The 16103-nt window shown below is 40.3% G+C and overlaps 2 protein-coding genes across 3 annotated transcripts; both read left to right on the forward strand.

The window, feature by feature from the left end:
* Positions 1-685: 685 nt before the first annotated feature.
* dhcr24 (24-dehydrocholesterol reductase) lies at positions 686-9075 on the forward strand. The gene is made up of 9 exons (XM_004557188.5): positions 686-1043; positions 1621-1776; positions 2699-2804; positions 3269-3387; positions 4852-5115; positions 5197-5340; positions 7818-8015; positions 8113-8291; positions 8395-9075. Exons 1-9 carry the CDS (start codon positions 813-815, stop codon positions 8546-8548), a joined length of 1551 nt encoding a protein of 516 aa, XP_004557245.1. The 5' UTR covers positions 686-812; the 3' UTR covers positions 8549-9075.
* Positions 9076-10301: 1226 nt separating this feature from the next.
* Positions 10302-15335, forward strand: si:ch211-121a2.4 (transmembrane protein 205). Of its 2 annotated transcripts, none has more exons than XM_004557187.5 (4): positions 10302-10417; positions 11168-11390; positions 12276-12439; positions 12526-15335. In XM_004557187.5, exons 2-4 carry the CDS (start codon positions 11291-11293, stop codon positions 12826-12828), a joined length of 567 nt encoding a protein of 188 aa, XP_004557244.1. In that variant the 5' UTR covers positions 10302-10417; positions 11168-11290; the 3' UTR covers positions 12829-15335. The 2 variants fall into 2 exon arrangements, with proteins under 2 accessions (XP_004557244.1, XP_004557243.1); XM_004557186.6 differs by having other exon boundaries at positions 10318-10474.
* Positions 15336-16103: the final 768 nt, after the last annotated feature.

A 16103-nucleotide genomic window follows, 5' to 3' on the forward strand; every position in this document is an offset into this window, starting at 1 on the left:
TTTTATTTTAAAAGGTGTAATTGTGACAATTTTAGCTTTTTAATTTTGCTATTAGTAGTAAACACAAACTCCAGACATTTAACCTAATGATGCCAATACTGTGGAAAGGTAGGCTGCTTTGATTCGACCAGAAAGGATCATTAATGTCTCTCCTTTCAACAGCTAATCTGCACCAAAGGGGGTAGGCGCACTTAGATTTATTACTATCCACTGATTTACATGCGCACACTATAAATGAACATGTATCAAATGGACCAGTTACTTTATAAAAGATGGGGAAAACAATGCATGTAACTGACCTACAGCCATGGACATGTTGGGAGTGCATTCATGCACTGATTATGACAAAGCCTGCTTCTGCAAGAAACTACAGAAGTTAATTTAAACTTAAAGTGTCCGCATTAAACTACAGGGTCCAACCTGTGATACTGTGTAAATACAGTGTTGTAACACAGTCTTGAGGACAGGGTGCATGGTGTGACAGCCTGCGTGCTCCGTGATTGGGTAAACAACAAAAAGGCTACTTTTCTGGCATTCCCTTCAGTCACTTAGTGGACCAGTTAACTTAAAGCTTACATGACAGGTTCCGCCCCTTTGGTATTATCGCCCAATCAATGTTAAGCAGGGGAGGGGCTTGCCTACCACCTAGCCGTGCTCACCTATCCCAGCGAAGGGGTGATCAGAAATCGTGTTTTGAGGGTTGGGATAATCAATACAGAGTTCACCAAAGCGCTACTTCCCCAGCTGAGAAGTGAAGCGGATATCTTTAGTTTGGAAAGAGAGGAGAGTGAGTGCCGATCTGCCCGGACACGATGGTTCCACTGTTGTATTTAGGAGGTTTGGTGGTTTTGTTCCTGCTGTGGATCAAAGTCAAAGGTCTAGATTACGTGATAGTTCACCAGAGGTGGATATTTGTGTGCTTGTTCCTGCTGCCGCTCTCCGTTATATTTGATGCGTATTACTATGCGAGAGCGTGGCTCATTTTCAAGATGTGTTCTGCGCCCAAACTGCACGACCAGCGCGTGCGAGACATCCAGAGACAGGTGAGCGTGTCCGCGTGAACAGGTGTCAGAGCTGCACTGTCCTTTTCAGTCATTACTATATAAATGCAATCCATCATTACTAAACTAATAAGGCACGCAGCTTCATTTCTATTACATCTCAATGTTTCATTCATGTTGCAGAGTCGTCCCTTTTAATTTGGGCCACCGTGATATTTAATGATCAATAACAATTACAGTCAAATAGTTAGTGATCATAAAGTTTCATGTGTTGTTTGCAGTGAGTCATGCTTGTGAAAACTTTAACAGGCTGCTTTTGATTCAGATGGGATAACATGTACTGTGTGTGTATATTCTGTGGATTACAAGCAGCTTTGTAAAGTTAAACAGTGGTGTGGCTTCACCTCAATTAATTAAACTCATTTAAAGGGAATCAGTTATTCAATAACTTAAACTTATTAACTGATCACTCAACAGCTGTATCACTAAAAGGATTTTGCTTATCCCCATGTCATGCAGGCTTTCATATACAGGAAAACTATCTTAGGAAAAATGTCCTCTCATATACATTGTCACCTAATGGATACCAACCATGACATCTCCATATGTGACATTTCAGGTGCGCGACTGGAGAAAGGAGGGCACTAAGACCTACATGTGTACAGGTCGCCCCGGCTGGCTCACCGTGTCTCTCAGAGTGGGCAAGTACAAGAAAACCCACAAGAACATTATGATCAACATGATGGACATTCTAGAGGTGGACACAAAGAGGCAGGTATGAGGGGGCAACAAACTCAACTCCAAGTGTTTCGTATCTGTGAACTCAACCAGAAATATTTGTAACTGATGAAACAGCATCAACCTGGGCTCAGTTCTGTCAAGTTCCCCAGATAGTAAGTCAGATAGTAATGAAAATACAATAGAGGTATTATTTTAAAAAAACTGCACTTTGACATCTATCATTAAAACATATTACCGCAATAATAAAAACTTTCTATCTGTAGGGAAAAGAATGGCTATGTTAATTTACCACGTCTTGTTTTATGATGTGAATGGCAGCTATTTGATTGATTTTGTCTGTTTATTTATAAAACTCAGCAACAATGAGCCAATCATTGGGTGAATTATTGCAATATCTTAACCAGACATTAATGTTAAGTGTTAAAACTTTGAGAGAAATTGAAGACCTAATTAAAAGTGGAAAACTATTCTCGACCAGCGACTGAAAATTATTGATCGTCCTTAACCCTTAGTCTTTAAGGTAGACTGAGCAGTTTATAAATGTCCATGTAGTCCATGCAGTCCAAATAGTCCAGACAGTGTTGGAATCAAACAGTTTGTACATGGATGGATAGACTGAGGCCATTTCTTACATTCACAGAAAGTGTTTATTTCTGCAAGGCAGATTGTCTAATTATTTGGCTCAATACTTTCATGCAGGCACGAGTTCCACGTAAATAATAATAATGATAATGGATTGTGAGGATCTATCTTTTGAGACAAAGATAGAGAGGCAACATGATTTGGACATGTGTTTGAGGAGGGATAGTGTTGAATATAGAGTTGGCAGGCAGAAGCAAAAGAGGAAGCTGTAGTGAAGAATGACATGCAGAGGGGTTGGTGTGACAAAGGAGGATGAGATGGAAGCAGGAGAACCTGCTGGTGGATTGTTACTTAAAAATATATTTGTTTTTTAGGTGGTTAGAGTTGAACCGCTGGCAAACATGGGTCAAGTCACCGCTCTCCTCAATTCCATCGGCTGGACATTGCCAGTGCTGCCAGAGCTGGATGACCTCACTGTGGGTACGTTGTGCTTTATTTTCATTGGAATCATGGATCGGCACCTTCTGTGGTTTCTGCAAATAGAGAGATGTACCGATGATGTCGACACCGATTTCACTGATGTAAATCCTGCATTTCCTCTGTCAGTCACTGCATCCTGTTTAGAGCCTCAACGACTTTTCTAATCGCATTAGAGGACTGATGTTGTAGCTCAAAAGACGAAACTGGGAGGAAATGGCTGCAGTGTTGGAAACACCCCTGGATTGGGTTTCATAATGGATTTCCTGATGTTATAAACAACGCATCAACAGTCTAATGTTTTCCAATCAGGCCGTAGTACATTCATTTATCCTCATGTCCACACACGCGCGCACACTCACAGCAGGCAGATGTTCCTGTCTGCTCATGTGTCCGCCTGGTGTTGTACTCACCCGGGTAGAAATTGAATTAGTAAAGGACGTTTATGATTCTCTGTCCTCTCTCAGGTGGGCTAGTGATGGGTACCGGCATAGAGTCGTCATCCCATATTTATGGGCTGTTTCAGCACATCTGTGTTGCCTATGAACTGGTTCTAGCTGATGGCAGTTTAGTACGCTGCACAGAGGTGAGTATTGATTTTGTGTTAAGTATATAGATGATATATGTCTGAGTCCAGGAGCTTGTATTCTAAAGAGAGTTTTGTGGGTTAGTATGCCATCCTTGCACTCATGCGTTACTAAATTATCTCTGCTTTTTGAGATAACAAAATTATGATTTCAATTACGCTGTCTCTGCTTTTATATTTGAAGAAATATCCATAGGCAGTGAAATCAGCTTTGCTCAGATGGAGTATCTGGTGTTCACTATATTAGCATGGTTTTAATTCATGGTAGAAGGTTCATTAGCAAGAAAGCACTAAAATTCCACCATGAAAAATAACTATGGAAACTTTTACCCTCAGTTTCAGTGGATAGAAACATTTCTCCTTCTTAGCTCACCTGGTCAAAGGACCAGTGAGCTAATCTGTTTCTGCACAGTTCACAAATCAGTACTCCTCCTCAAGTTATGATCAAGTGAAACTTGTGCACACTGATCACCTAATGCAAGGGTGGGCTATTAATTTTCCTAATAGGCCACATGAGAAACTACGACTGTTTCTTCCATTCTCTTCCACGTATCCTTAGCAGGGTCGCATAGGAGGGTGCTGGAGCCTATCCCAGCTTAAGCTGAACTCAGTTCTGCTAAATAATAACTTCATCTCTTTATAAGTTTGATGGTTTTGCCCTCTGCAGCAAGCCTAGTTTTTCATGTGGCCACTTGGGAAAATTAATTGCCCACCCCTGATGAGTCTTCATCCCAATTGTGCTTAAGATCAGTGTCACATTGGTCATTTTACAGGCAGTTTTACATTTTTCATAACAATCGCTAGTAGTCCTAGATTTTAGCTAAAGGAAATTCATTTGTCCTGGATATGATTCTGAGCCTCAATGACAATAGATTTGTATTCTCATTAGTTTGTGTAATACAGCCAACCAATAACAACACAAACTATAGTTTTCTTTCTGTACTTCATACATTTCAGTAACCTCTGAATTGGGGTGAGCTACTATGTCACTGATGTTATGATTATCATTTTTGTCTCTGTTTAGTCTATTCTAGTTAATATTATCTATTTTAAGTCCTTCTGTTTACCAGAAATGGGCAAGAATTGAGTAAAAATTCCTGCGTAATTCCCTCTAACGCTCTCGAGCTAAAAATAGGCTATTTATCAGACGTTGTTCTATAATGTAGAATCAAAAGATGACAACTGTTTGCTGGTAAAATAAAATAACTAAACACAGTAATGTGGTTCATCAAAGACAAATACACTGTGTTCCAAGCCCCGTTTCTGGTTTGTCACACTTGCATGTTATGATTTTTCACCCCAAAAGCAGACAGCGTGATCTTTGTGAGAAGATAAACTGGTCGCTACTGTGAAGTATGTGAGAAAAACTGAGACAAATAGCCTAATCTCAGAAAGCCTGGCTCTTCACCGTCATATTCAGAAGAGGGCCACACACTTTTGAAAAAATTTTTCTTCTTCATAAAGGAGGAGAACACGGATCTATTCCACGCCGTCCCGTGGTCCTGTGGCACTCTGGGCTTCTTGGTTGCCGCTGAGATTAAAATAGTCCCAGCTAAGCCTTGGGTGAAGCTGCACTATGAGCCAGTCAGAGGGCTTGAGAACATCTGTAAACGCTTCACCGAAGCTTCTGCGAACAAGCAGAACACATTTGTTGAGGGACTCCAGTATAGTCTGGATAGTGCTGTTATCATGACAGGAACCATGACTGACCACGCAGAGCCTGACAAGGTAAGGCATCTTTGACTGTGCTTGCGATTTGTTTTCATTTGTTTTATCATATTAACCTTCCCGTTTCCTCTTCAACATCAGATTAACAGAATCGGCCTGCACTTTAAACCCTGGTTCTTTAAACACGTGGAGGGCTACCTGAAGAAAGACTGCGTTGGAGTTGAGTACATCCCTCTGAGACACTACTATCACAGACACACACGCAGTATCTTCTGGGAGCTTCAGGTACTCACACACAACAGATTTTATCTGCTTTAGGATTATATTGAGGGGGTGCATAAATCTGTCACATTTTAGCTTGTCATCATCTTACCAATTTGCTGTCTTACTTCTCTTTAGTAGGCTCTAATGCATGCTCTTTGTCTCTTTCTGTCTCTCTATCCCTATCCCTCACCCTCACACACCATTAGCCATTAGTGAGGAGGGCTTGGCATCCTTTGTTTCTGTAACAGTAAATGGTGTGATGAATTATGCATTGTATTGGTTTGACAGATTTAGTTGAGTCACCTCTGGGCTTTTGGATGCTCTGTTTTCCAAAGGATTTTGTGTTTGTTGACAGTGCAGGGAAAAGCAGGCAGAAACAGGGCTTAATGATGATTTGATTCAATCGCTAACTGACAATCTGTGATAGGAATCGTTTTTGTTGTTGGACATGGTGGCGTCAGACCGTGATTGGTAGGTTAACACTGCCCTCCGGTGGAAAGTAAGAAGACTAAAGCCAGTACTGATGCTACCATGCTATTTGACACACTGATCAGGCACAACATTATAACCACCTGCCTAATATTTGGTCGCCCAGTCGAGACATGGACTCCTCTGGACCCCTAATGTGTACTGTGGCACCAAGATGTTAGCAACAGATCCTTAATCCTGAAAGTTGTGAGGTGGGGCCTCCATGGATTGCATTTAATTGTCCAGGATTTGCTTGTCCCACAGATGCTTGATTGGATCTGGGAAATCTGGGGGCCAAGTCAACAACTCAAAGTTTTTGTTGTGCTTCTCAAACCATTCCTAAACCATTTTTGTTTTATGGCAGGACGCATTATCCTGCTGAAAGATATCACAGCCAGCAGGGAATACTGTTTCTATGAAAGGCTGTAAATGCTCTGCAACATTGCTTAGGTAGGTTGGTACCTGTCAAAGTAACATCCGCATGGATGGCAGGATCCAGGGTTTCCCAGGAGAACAATGCCCACAGCCTCTGCCGGCTTCCCTTTTCCCTATACCACATTCTGCTGCCAGGTATTCATCAGATAAGAGATGCACACACATCTGGCCATCCATCAGAACCACCATTAAATTTTTGGGCAGTTTGAGCTACAGCTTGTCTGTTTGATCAGACCACATGAGCAGGCCTTCGATCCCCACATGCATCAGTGACAGTGATTCTTGGCGGCCCATGACCCTGTCGCTTCCTTGGAGCACTTCTGATAGATACACAGATTTGGAGATGCTCTGACTCAGTCGTCTAGCCATCACAAACAGTTGTCATAATGTTATGCTTGATCAGTATATGTCAGAATCAATAATATGTCAAATGTAGGGTCAACAGTTATCACAATATCCTAGTACATCTGGTCACAGCTTGCTATTCTAACCCTGGTCTGTGATTATGAATCAGTTCTCTGTGCAGCTTACAGTTTCAAAGCAATTACTTTTTACTTCTAATTTTGGGCTACAGACTGTGATTAATAAGAAGAATCCTAATGTTAGGTTTTGTATTGTTGATTGTCATTTATGCTTAGAAATATTTAACCATATATGCTTAGAGGTGTATAATCAATTGTGTAATGATAGGACTGTGATCTTTAGCAGGCTGCAAAGGCTTGGTGTGTATTCCACACTGGAATGCACACCTACATCCTAGGAGCATGGAGAGGTCGTACCTTGTTTTATTGTTTTATGGTAGGATTAACGTAGCTACGTCTGTTCTAGTCTAAGTGCTTTTTGTTTAGATGAACTGTTGGATTTTCCAGACCAGCAGGTTAAGGAAGTCGTTTATGGGGTCACACACACACACACACACACACACACACACACACACACACACACACTTCTTTGTTTACATGTATACCTATGTAAGATGTTATATGTTAATGACCCTATGCATATTCATGTAACCACAATAAAAGGAGTGCTATGGGGAACCTGGCTGAGAGTCTGACGGAGGTCGAGTGGTGGAACGACACTTGGCTCCAGGCAGGACTCCCTCATGCATGAGTAACATGAAGAACTTTGCCTACTTGTGTCTTGCTTTGCAGTGTAATTATATTGTCTTCAACGTTCCAGCGGATGGGTTCAAGCTACAAACCTATCACCTAAAATCCTGTTTTTATATATTGTAACTTATTTTGATAGCAGAGTCGTGGTATACTGTATTTTCAGGACTGTCATATTTAATTAAAATTCTCACTGTGATAGAAAGAAAACTTTCAAGAAAGAAGAGTTTTTTAAAACCTGATTTTCTTTTATTTTTACGTATGTTTGTGTGTCTACATGTTCTGTTTCTTTTGAATTTTAAATTTTAAAAATATATAAACAGAAAAAAAAGGATGTGATCTGTGATTTTAAAATCAGACATTGAATCATGAAAATCAAGTACAGGGAATTCTCCACTTTAAAAAAAAAAAAAAAAAAGAGTCAGCACTCTATTACAGAGGGACGTTTTAGTGTCTCTGCGTACATTTGTGCCTTTTCTGCAGGATATTATTCCGTTTGGCAACAACCCCGTGTTCCGCTGGCTTTTCGGCTGGATGGTGCCTCCCAAGATCTCGCTGCTGAAGCTCACCCAGGGAGAAACCATCAGACGTCTCTATGAGCAGCACCACGTGCTCCAGGACATGCTGGTACCCATGAAACATCTGCAGGATGCCATCACACGCTTCCACAAGGACATTGAAGTAAGATGTGGATATGGATATGGATCAGTGTGCCGGGCACTTAGTTTATGTATGAGGTACTTGTGCTTTAATATTGAAATTGTTTGTGTTGTTTTAGGTGTACCCACTGTGGCTGTGTCCATTCCTGCTGCCACCAGGCAGAGGGATGGTTCACCCCAAAGGTCAAGAGGAGGAGCTGTATGTAGATATCGGGGCTTATGGGGAACCTAAAGTCAAACATTTTGAAGCTAAATCGTCAACAAGCCAGCTGGAGAAGTTTGTCAGAGATGTTCATGGGTGAGTCTCAAATTAAGCAAACAAATTGAAGCATCTGAAACAAAAGTGATATGAAATATTTTGCTTTAATTCACACTGCTTTTGCTGTTTCGTTGGCATGTAGATTCCAGATGTTGTATGCAGATGTCTACATGGAACGAGAGGAGTTCTGGGAGATGTTTGATGGACAGTTGTACCACAAATTGAGAGATGAATTAGGTTGTAAAGAAGCCTTTCCAGAAGTCTATGACAAAATCTGTAAATCTGCCCGACATTGACCCCTATCTCCCATCACCTGGTGCCTGAATTCAGCCCCGTGTCGCAGATACACGAAGCTTCTGTCGGCAGCTCACGCTTTCGTGAAAGCTGCTACATTTTGAATGTTTCTAGGAAAAAAAGAGAGCTCAAAATTTTCTAAAGTGGGACTAATCACACTGAAATACTTATTTTGGAAACCAGCCTGTGGGGACATTTTTATCAGTGTGACAAAGAAGCAGAAGCATTTTATTATGAAGGGTTTTTTTATGACTTTTTTGCCTTCATATGAAAATGCAATGCTTAGTTCATCTTCAAACTGTTTAATACTGCACATATTATGCAACTTCTCCCTGTTTGGCAATTTTGTCTTATTGTTCCCCTAAGTGCCATACACTTTGAAGACATGTATAATACATGGTTCCTGTTTTTCAGTTTTAAAAAGTATATATTGTAACTTATTTTGATATCAGTGTATGGTTATACTATATTTCCAGGTGTGTATAACATGTAATTATAACTTTTCCTACAATAAAGCTCATTGCCATGCCTTTTTCCCATCAGTTATTTCACATTATTTGAAATGTCAGATAAATTATAGCCACCCATTTTATAACTAGTTTTTAACAAGGTTATTATAATCAACTGAAACTATACTAGGAATTAAAACTACGTGTGAAAAAATACTATCTGAAATAAATACATTAAATAAAAATACAACAGAAACATATTTAGTTTTGTCATTCTGGTAAAAGTCTGTACAGTGAGTATGAGGAGGCATTGTTGTTTTTATTTAACATTGAGGCTGGAATGTTTACTTTAATGAGTGTCCAAAATACGTCCCGTTCCTCTCCTTGAGGAAACGACTCAAAAGAACAGGTGTGGTTGTGAACTGCTCCTGTGGTTGTGAACTGATCGTGGCTCAAGAGTTGGAAGTTCGCCTTGTAATCGGAAGGTTGCCGGTTTGAGCCCCGGCTTGGACAGTCTCGGTCGTTGTGTCCTTGGGCAAGACACTTCACCCGTTGCCTACTGGTGGTGGTCAGAGGGCCCGGTGGCGCCAGTGTCTGGCAGCCTCGCCTCTGTCAGTGCGCCCCAGGGTGGCTGTGGCTACAATGTAGCTTACCATCACCAGTGTGTGAATGGGTGAATGACTGGATGTGTAAAGCGCTTTGGGGTCCTTAGGGACTAGTAAAGCGCTATACAAATACAGGCCATTTACCATTTACCCAAACCTATGCACAACTTTAAAGACTACCATCTACATGCTGTAGCTGCTTACTGTCACCAGAGGGCAGAGCATGTAAAGCTGATAATCGAAACAGAGATTATACTGAAATGCAAAGTAAGACCTGATTACATTAAAGATAATACTGCAAGAGGCATTCCAATACAATTACAGGCTACACAAGATAAACGAGACACTTTAAACCACATCATAGATAAATGTAGCCGCAGTAAAATATCTGCCTTCAACTGCAAAGTATACAAAAGAAGACATGCAGAGGTAGATTAATGAACTCACCACATACTTAGACAGTTGGGGGTCACCGACTGTGTCTGCAGAATATCCAATCCTACATTCCCATGTGGTCTGTAAATTTGTGGTTTGCTAATTTTGAAGATCATGCTTTAAAACTAGTGTCATGAGCTATTAAATTACATCGTTTTACTTCTAGAGGGACACGAGGAGTGGGCTATTTTCCAAAGTCATCCTAGTTACCACAATTAATTTTTTTAATTTATTTTTTTCTTACTGCAGAGTGTATGGAAACTTTTACCCGTTGAGGGGGAACGAGTATCTGCTGTTAAGACTACACGGGAAGTTTTTCCAGGGGACATCTTCGCGGGTCCGCCCTTTCTACAGACAGCGATAGTAGCTGCCAGCCGGTTTGGTAAGTTTACTATAAAGTGAACTGCAGCAAGGCGCCCGCAGTCTTTTGCCAGCACAGGTAGGTTCTTCACATTGTTTATAGCATTAAGTCTTCTTTCTTTTATCATTATAAAGCTCTCAGTTAGCTATTCAGTAAACGTTTTATAAAGTGAGTCACACAGTTAACCTTAGCTACCTGTTAGCTGTCAGTCAGTGTAGTTTTGTTACTACAGCTACCCAGCAATTTTCGTTAGCCGTGACTTATTATTGTAAAGGTGACTTTGACGATTTGTAGAAGCCACACGACTCGTTAAAACTTAAAGCTATCGAACCACCTTCGAGTGAAAAATTATCACAGCACTTCTGAGTTGTAGCTGAAGTTCCCTGTGTAGTTTTATGTGCAACAGAGGTGTTCCAGATTAACTGAATATTTTCATGCCCAACACATTAGACACCGCCTCTGCAGCTCCTTAAAATAAACTACGTATTAAATAAGATGTATCTGTTGTCGGTTTACTGTATTTAGTACGATTTTCGTAATTTTATTAATTTTGAAAATATATTAGTTTCCGCAACCTAACAGGAAAGTTTCTAAAATCGTTTATTGCATGTATTGTTATTTGGAAAGATCGATAAGCTTTGTTTGTAAAGCTGTGTCAAAAGTTTATTGCTACTGTGGAAGATTTGCCACAGTAGCAAATAATTTGCTGATAATTCGGCATTTAAAGCCAACATTTGTAGCTAATGGCACTTTGATTTTGCATGTTTGCAGCTGAGTACTCCTGCTAGTCCTCCATTCAGGGGGGAAAAAGAGGAAAACCCCAGGTGGTGGGAGAAAAAGCATTACCTGTTTTGCACACTTGATCCTAGAGGAGAGGGAGGCCGTGGAGAAAGCATGCCCACTGACCAAGAGCCCACCTTCACTGTGAAGCTACTGCAGCTGATTCTGATCTCCACTTATTGGGGGATGCAGATTTGGGTCACGTTCGTTTCAGGTGGGTATAAACATGCACACAAATACAGGATAAGAGAATGATAGGAAGTACAAGTGGTCAATAAAGAGATACCTGTTTAGTTTATAATCATTACTGAAGCACAGTTTTTTTTCTAGTGAAAACTGGAGAAAAAACCCTGGTATCAGTGTAGTCTCAGCCATCCTGAATGTGATACAATTGGATCAGAGTGTGTGTTCAGTATGTCCGGGGGCAGGGGGGGTTGTAACAGTTCTGCAAAACCCCAATTTATGTCATACTTCGGTTTTTAGGTTTTGGTTCTTACAGGCCCATCACTTGGCCATGACTAAAAGAAATTAGTGCCACTATTCTGACATATTTGAATTTCACTTGGTAACTTTACAGTCTCTAAACATGATTGCTTTCACCAGATTACTCATTAACACCACCACATGCATATCATGGGACAGAAAGATGAGGACAAAACGATACCGTGGATGTTTGTGACACACTTTTAGTTTCAGAATCATCAAGCATACAATGCTTTTAAAGTGCAATACATTGGTTGCACCTGGCTTTTTGTAGCTTGCAAAGTTTACACATATTGAATTTGTTATTATAAGGTGTGTACATTCCTTGCTTATGGAGGAATGCCCTTCACAAACTTGTGACCTGACCTTCCTGTTAGCTTTAACGCTGCAGTATGTTTCTTTTCTTTAGTATAACTGTGGTCATATTATGTCAGTGCCACTAAAAACTCTTCATGTAAATGTATTCCTGTATCTATATTATATAATTATAATTTTGAGATGAAACTTGATTTCAGACTTTGTTGTTACTGCTGTGAGATAATAAAAAACTTTTTTTTTCTTTAAATAAAATAGTATTGATTTTGCCTGTGGAGTTAATGTCCTCGATTCTGCTCAGGTTTTGTGATGAACAACCACCTGAACAGACACACGTACGGCTTTATTCAGAGTCGTCTGGTCCCGTTCTATCTCCACCTCGGTTCAGCCTGTGCTTTCTTTAACCTCACTATCTATGCTGTGTATCACCCAAGTGACATGTTGGATGACAAAGAAGCCTTTCAGGTATGTTTTGTTTTATCATATCATTACATTGCATGACACTCATTTTGAAACATTTCCTAAATCTTTTTCTCTGCTTTTGCCACCAGATCTTCATCTTCTTTGTGTCCGTGACGGTTTCGGCCGTCAATGCTCAGTGGTTTGGCCAAATGACATCAGAGATTATGGCTGACATGCATCTTATTGAGCAGGCATGCGGGCTGGGTCAGGATATCGGGCTGTCATCCAACCGTGAAGCTTACGCTAAACTATGTGAGACGGATGTCAAATACAGACACCTCAGCAGCCGCCTTTGGCTCTACAGACTGCTGTCCTCTCTGTGCAACCTCTGCTGCATTGGCTGTAACTTCTACAGCCTATGTTACATGGCCGAGAACCTTGTTGCACTATAAAGCTGACACATCAGGACTGTTGGAACCTTTAAATCAGTCCCTTACAAATCGACAAACACTTCATTTTTTAATTGAACCTATAACTTATATATTTAATTCATATTGTCTTCCTCTGTAAAGTGTGCAATGAAATGTCAGGTAAGCCTAGTTGCCCCTCCTAGTGCCTTTGGGAGTAATGAAAGGACACTGCCTTGTTTCTCTCATAAGGCTTGTGGAGAGGTGAGTCAGTGAGTGCAGTGTGGAATGCCTCAACTTTCACCTAGTTTGCGTTCACGGTGTCGGCAGCCTGTAGATTTCCTTTCACTACAACAGTTGCCTTAATAGTAACATCGAGCCAGTGGATTTTTTTTAAGCTTTGTTGTAGCAATACAGAAGAGGCCACATCAGAAAACAACCCAATCCACTTGATATTTTTATAAGTATGCAACAAAAGGGCCCCTTTAGTTAGGGAAACTGCTCCAATTCTGCTCACTCCCACTCTTTCTGGTTGGGTGGAGTTTTTATCCCATATTTAGGGTAGTGTCACAGGTTTGTTTAGCTTCCCTTTAAATTGCTTTAAGATTGTGTGGGTGTGCGTGTGTGCTTCATGCTTCAGAGTGCAAGGTTGTACTATCTTTAGTTCTCCTAGCTCCTGTTGAGATGAAAAAACACTTTTACTGTGGTATGCATTCGGCGCTGCTTTTAGCTGTGCTGTGCATTAGTTAAACTGTAAACAGCTCGTTTGTATTTATTGAGGCGAGGGAGGAAGACTATTCTGCCGTACAGCAGGTCAGTCTAGTTGTGAGAGTCGTCTAACAGGTAGACCCTTGATCTCCTGCTGAGATAATTGTTCTGTTGATCAGTGTAAATCAGTGGTGACAAATGGCATTAAATAACTATTTTTGTTTAACAGCTTTGATGGTTGTAGTGATCTGCTGTCTAGTGATGCATTGATCCAGAAAATAGTGTGGGGACATGTTTTTTGATGTGGTTGAAAGTATTGGAATTTGCTGAGTTGATGTGGGTCTACTTAGGCTAAATGTCTGTAATAGTAATAATAATAGTGCCCCCAGAATGTCACAATGAAACTGAAAGACGTACATTAATACATGTGCAGTAACGTTTCCATTACCTCTTGAATTTCCCTTGGCCGATAAACATCCTACAAGATGTTGCATCCTACATTACTTGATATCATGTGTTCAGTGTGAAAGGCACTGGTACTGGCACTTACCACAGGTGATGCTGGTTGAGCAGACACTCATTTGACCCCTTTTCTTCTATCCGATATGGCAGGAGACTTGCTAGTACACACGGCACACACTACTATGGTTCTAGTACATCTAGACTTGTAGCTCAGGCAGGTCTGTATTAATTTGCCAGCAAGGGTTCTGCCTACTTGTGGTTATAATCAGCAGCTCTAACACTTTACATAATTATTACATCATAATACATTCAGACTTTCTCTTTGGATCAAATGGGGAAGTGATGCATAGCATCGAGCATAAGAACACCCATTGTGACCTTCCGGGAGCCCCGTAAGCAAATGTCTGAAGACCTGAATGAATCTCTGCATTTGATGTTTTCACTTAATATCCAAGCATGGCCTCTGTAAAAATTTGAACCTTGCATTTTGTCTAAAAGGAGAATATTATTTTGTATATAATGGTGAAGATTTAAAGTATTGTTTGGTCTGTATCTTGAATTCCTTGTGCTTTATTTTATAAAACCTCAGTTTGTTGTACATTAGGGTGTTTATGCACTCTCTTTATGGGGAAAATTATGTAGGCTTGAAGTGAAATCAATTTATATTTAAGTTGTGTTTTTCCACTACAGTTTTATCAGGCTGTTTTAGTCATAGTTTGAATATCTCTGAAGTCTTTGTTTCACACTCTGAACACTGAGGATCTGTGCTCATTTCTTTTAAGCTGTGTCTTTGCACATTGAAATGTTAAATCCCTTCCTGCCAGTGACGGTCGCTCCTTTTTGTACCTGCCTGGTTGAAATGCATCAATGTGTTTCATCTTTCTTCTGTTTGTAGCACATGTCTATGTAAAACTGCCGTTAACACCAGCACTTCCATAATTGAGAATTTACAGCATAGTGTGGATGTTAAAACTGCTGTTTTGTTCAGACTGGACTGACGAAGGTGCCTTTTTATGTGCCCATTTGTGGGACTTTTAAAAAAACAAAAAAAAACAAAAACAAAGCAATGCAACATTTGATAGCTGCACATGTAAGACAGGACACTGCTGTCTGTAAGTTCAGCCGATTTTTAATGTGTATATTGTATATCAATTTAAATGTGGTATGAGTATTTAGTTTAGGTTACCTTTTACATTAATTTGTGGATATTTATGACAGTTTAAGTTTGAGGTAATGGGTTTAGTTGTACTCATTTAAGTTATGACCTGCAAGGTCAGAGAAGGTCATGAGTTGTTAATGGTAGTGGGTTTGTATCCATGATGTTTCAGCATGTGACTTTTTGTATTCAAATTATTTTCTATAAATTTCATGCCTCAACCAAAGCTTGCTGGTTTTTTCTTTTATCTATCTTTTATCCCTCCAAAGTTGTACACTAATATGTTGCACACAATGTAAGATGTTTTCCATTCAACTCACTTTTATTTTATTTATATAGGAGTAGCTTCAAGAGGGGGAGAAAAAAAAAACTCTTAACAGGAAGAAACCTCAGACAGAACCAGACTCAGGTAGTTGCAACCAACTGGTGCAACTGGCTGGGGGGGGGAGGCTAAAAACACACTGGAGAGAGCAGAGCCTCAGCCTATGACTGAGGGAGGTTTCAGTGTCACCTGATCCAGCCTCAACTATGAATTGAATATTGGAGAAATATGCTCTCTTCTAGGCTCTTTGGGTTGATTAAGATGTTCTTTGTGCTGGAAATACATTTGATTTTAGGTAAGGGAGGTCCTTTGGCAGATTCCACATTCAGCAGCACACAAGGCCCTCTTCTTAGCTGTGGTGATCTTGTGTGGTACTGCCCATCAGACTTCTTGTAGTTTGCCAATGTAACAGTGAATATACTTATTAAAAAGTAATTCATAACAGCTCAGCTGCTGTGTTAGATCGTTTTTCTCCTCTTGGCCTTTTATATCCGTGAGAGAATATATCCTTAATGCCTGCTTCTGTGCTTCATGCACTAGATTGAAGTATGACTGAAACGACTTTGAAATTACTGACTCTGGGAGTCTTTGCATATTTGGATTGAGCAGCACTGGTTTACAGACTTGTACCAACCACATGCTTCCATAGAGTGCCAACTCATACTTCTGTAC

The sequence above is a fragment of the Maylandia zebra genome, linkage group LG23, assembly GCF_041146795.1.
Source record: "Maylandia zebra isolate NMK-2024a linkage group LG23, Mzebra_GT3a, whole genome shotgun sequence".
Classification (NCBI taxonomy): Eukaryota; Metazoa; Chordata; class Actinopteri; order Cichliformes; family Cichlidae; genus Maylandia; species Maylandia zebra.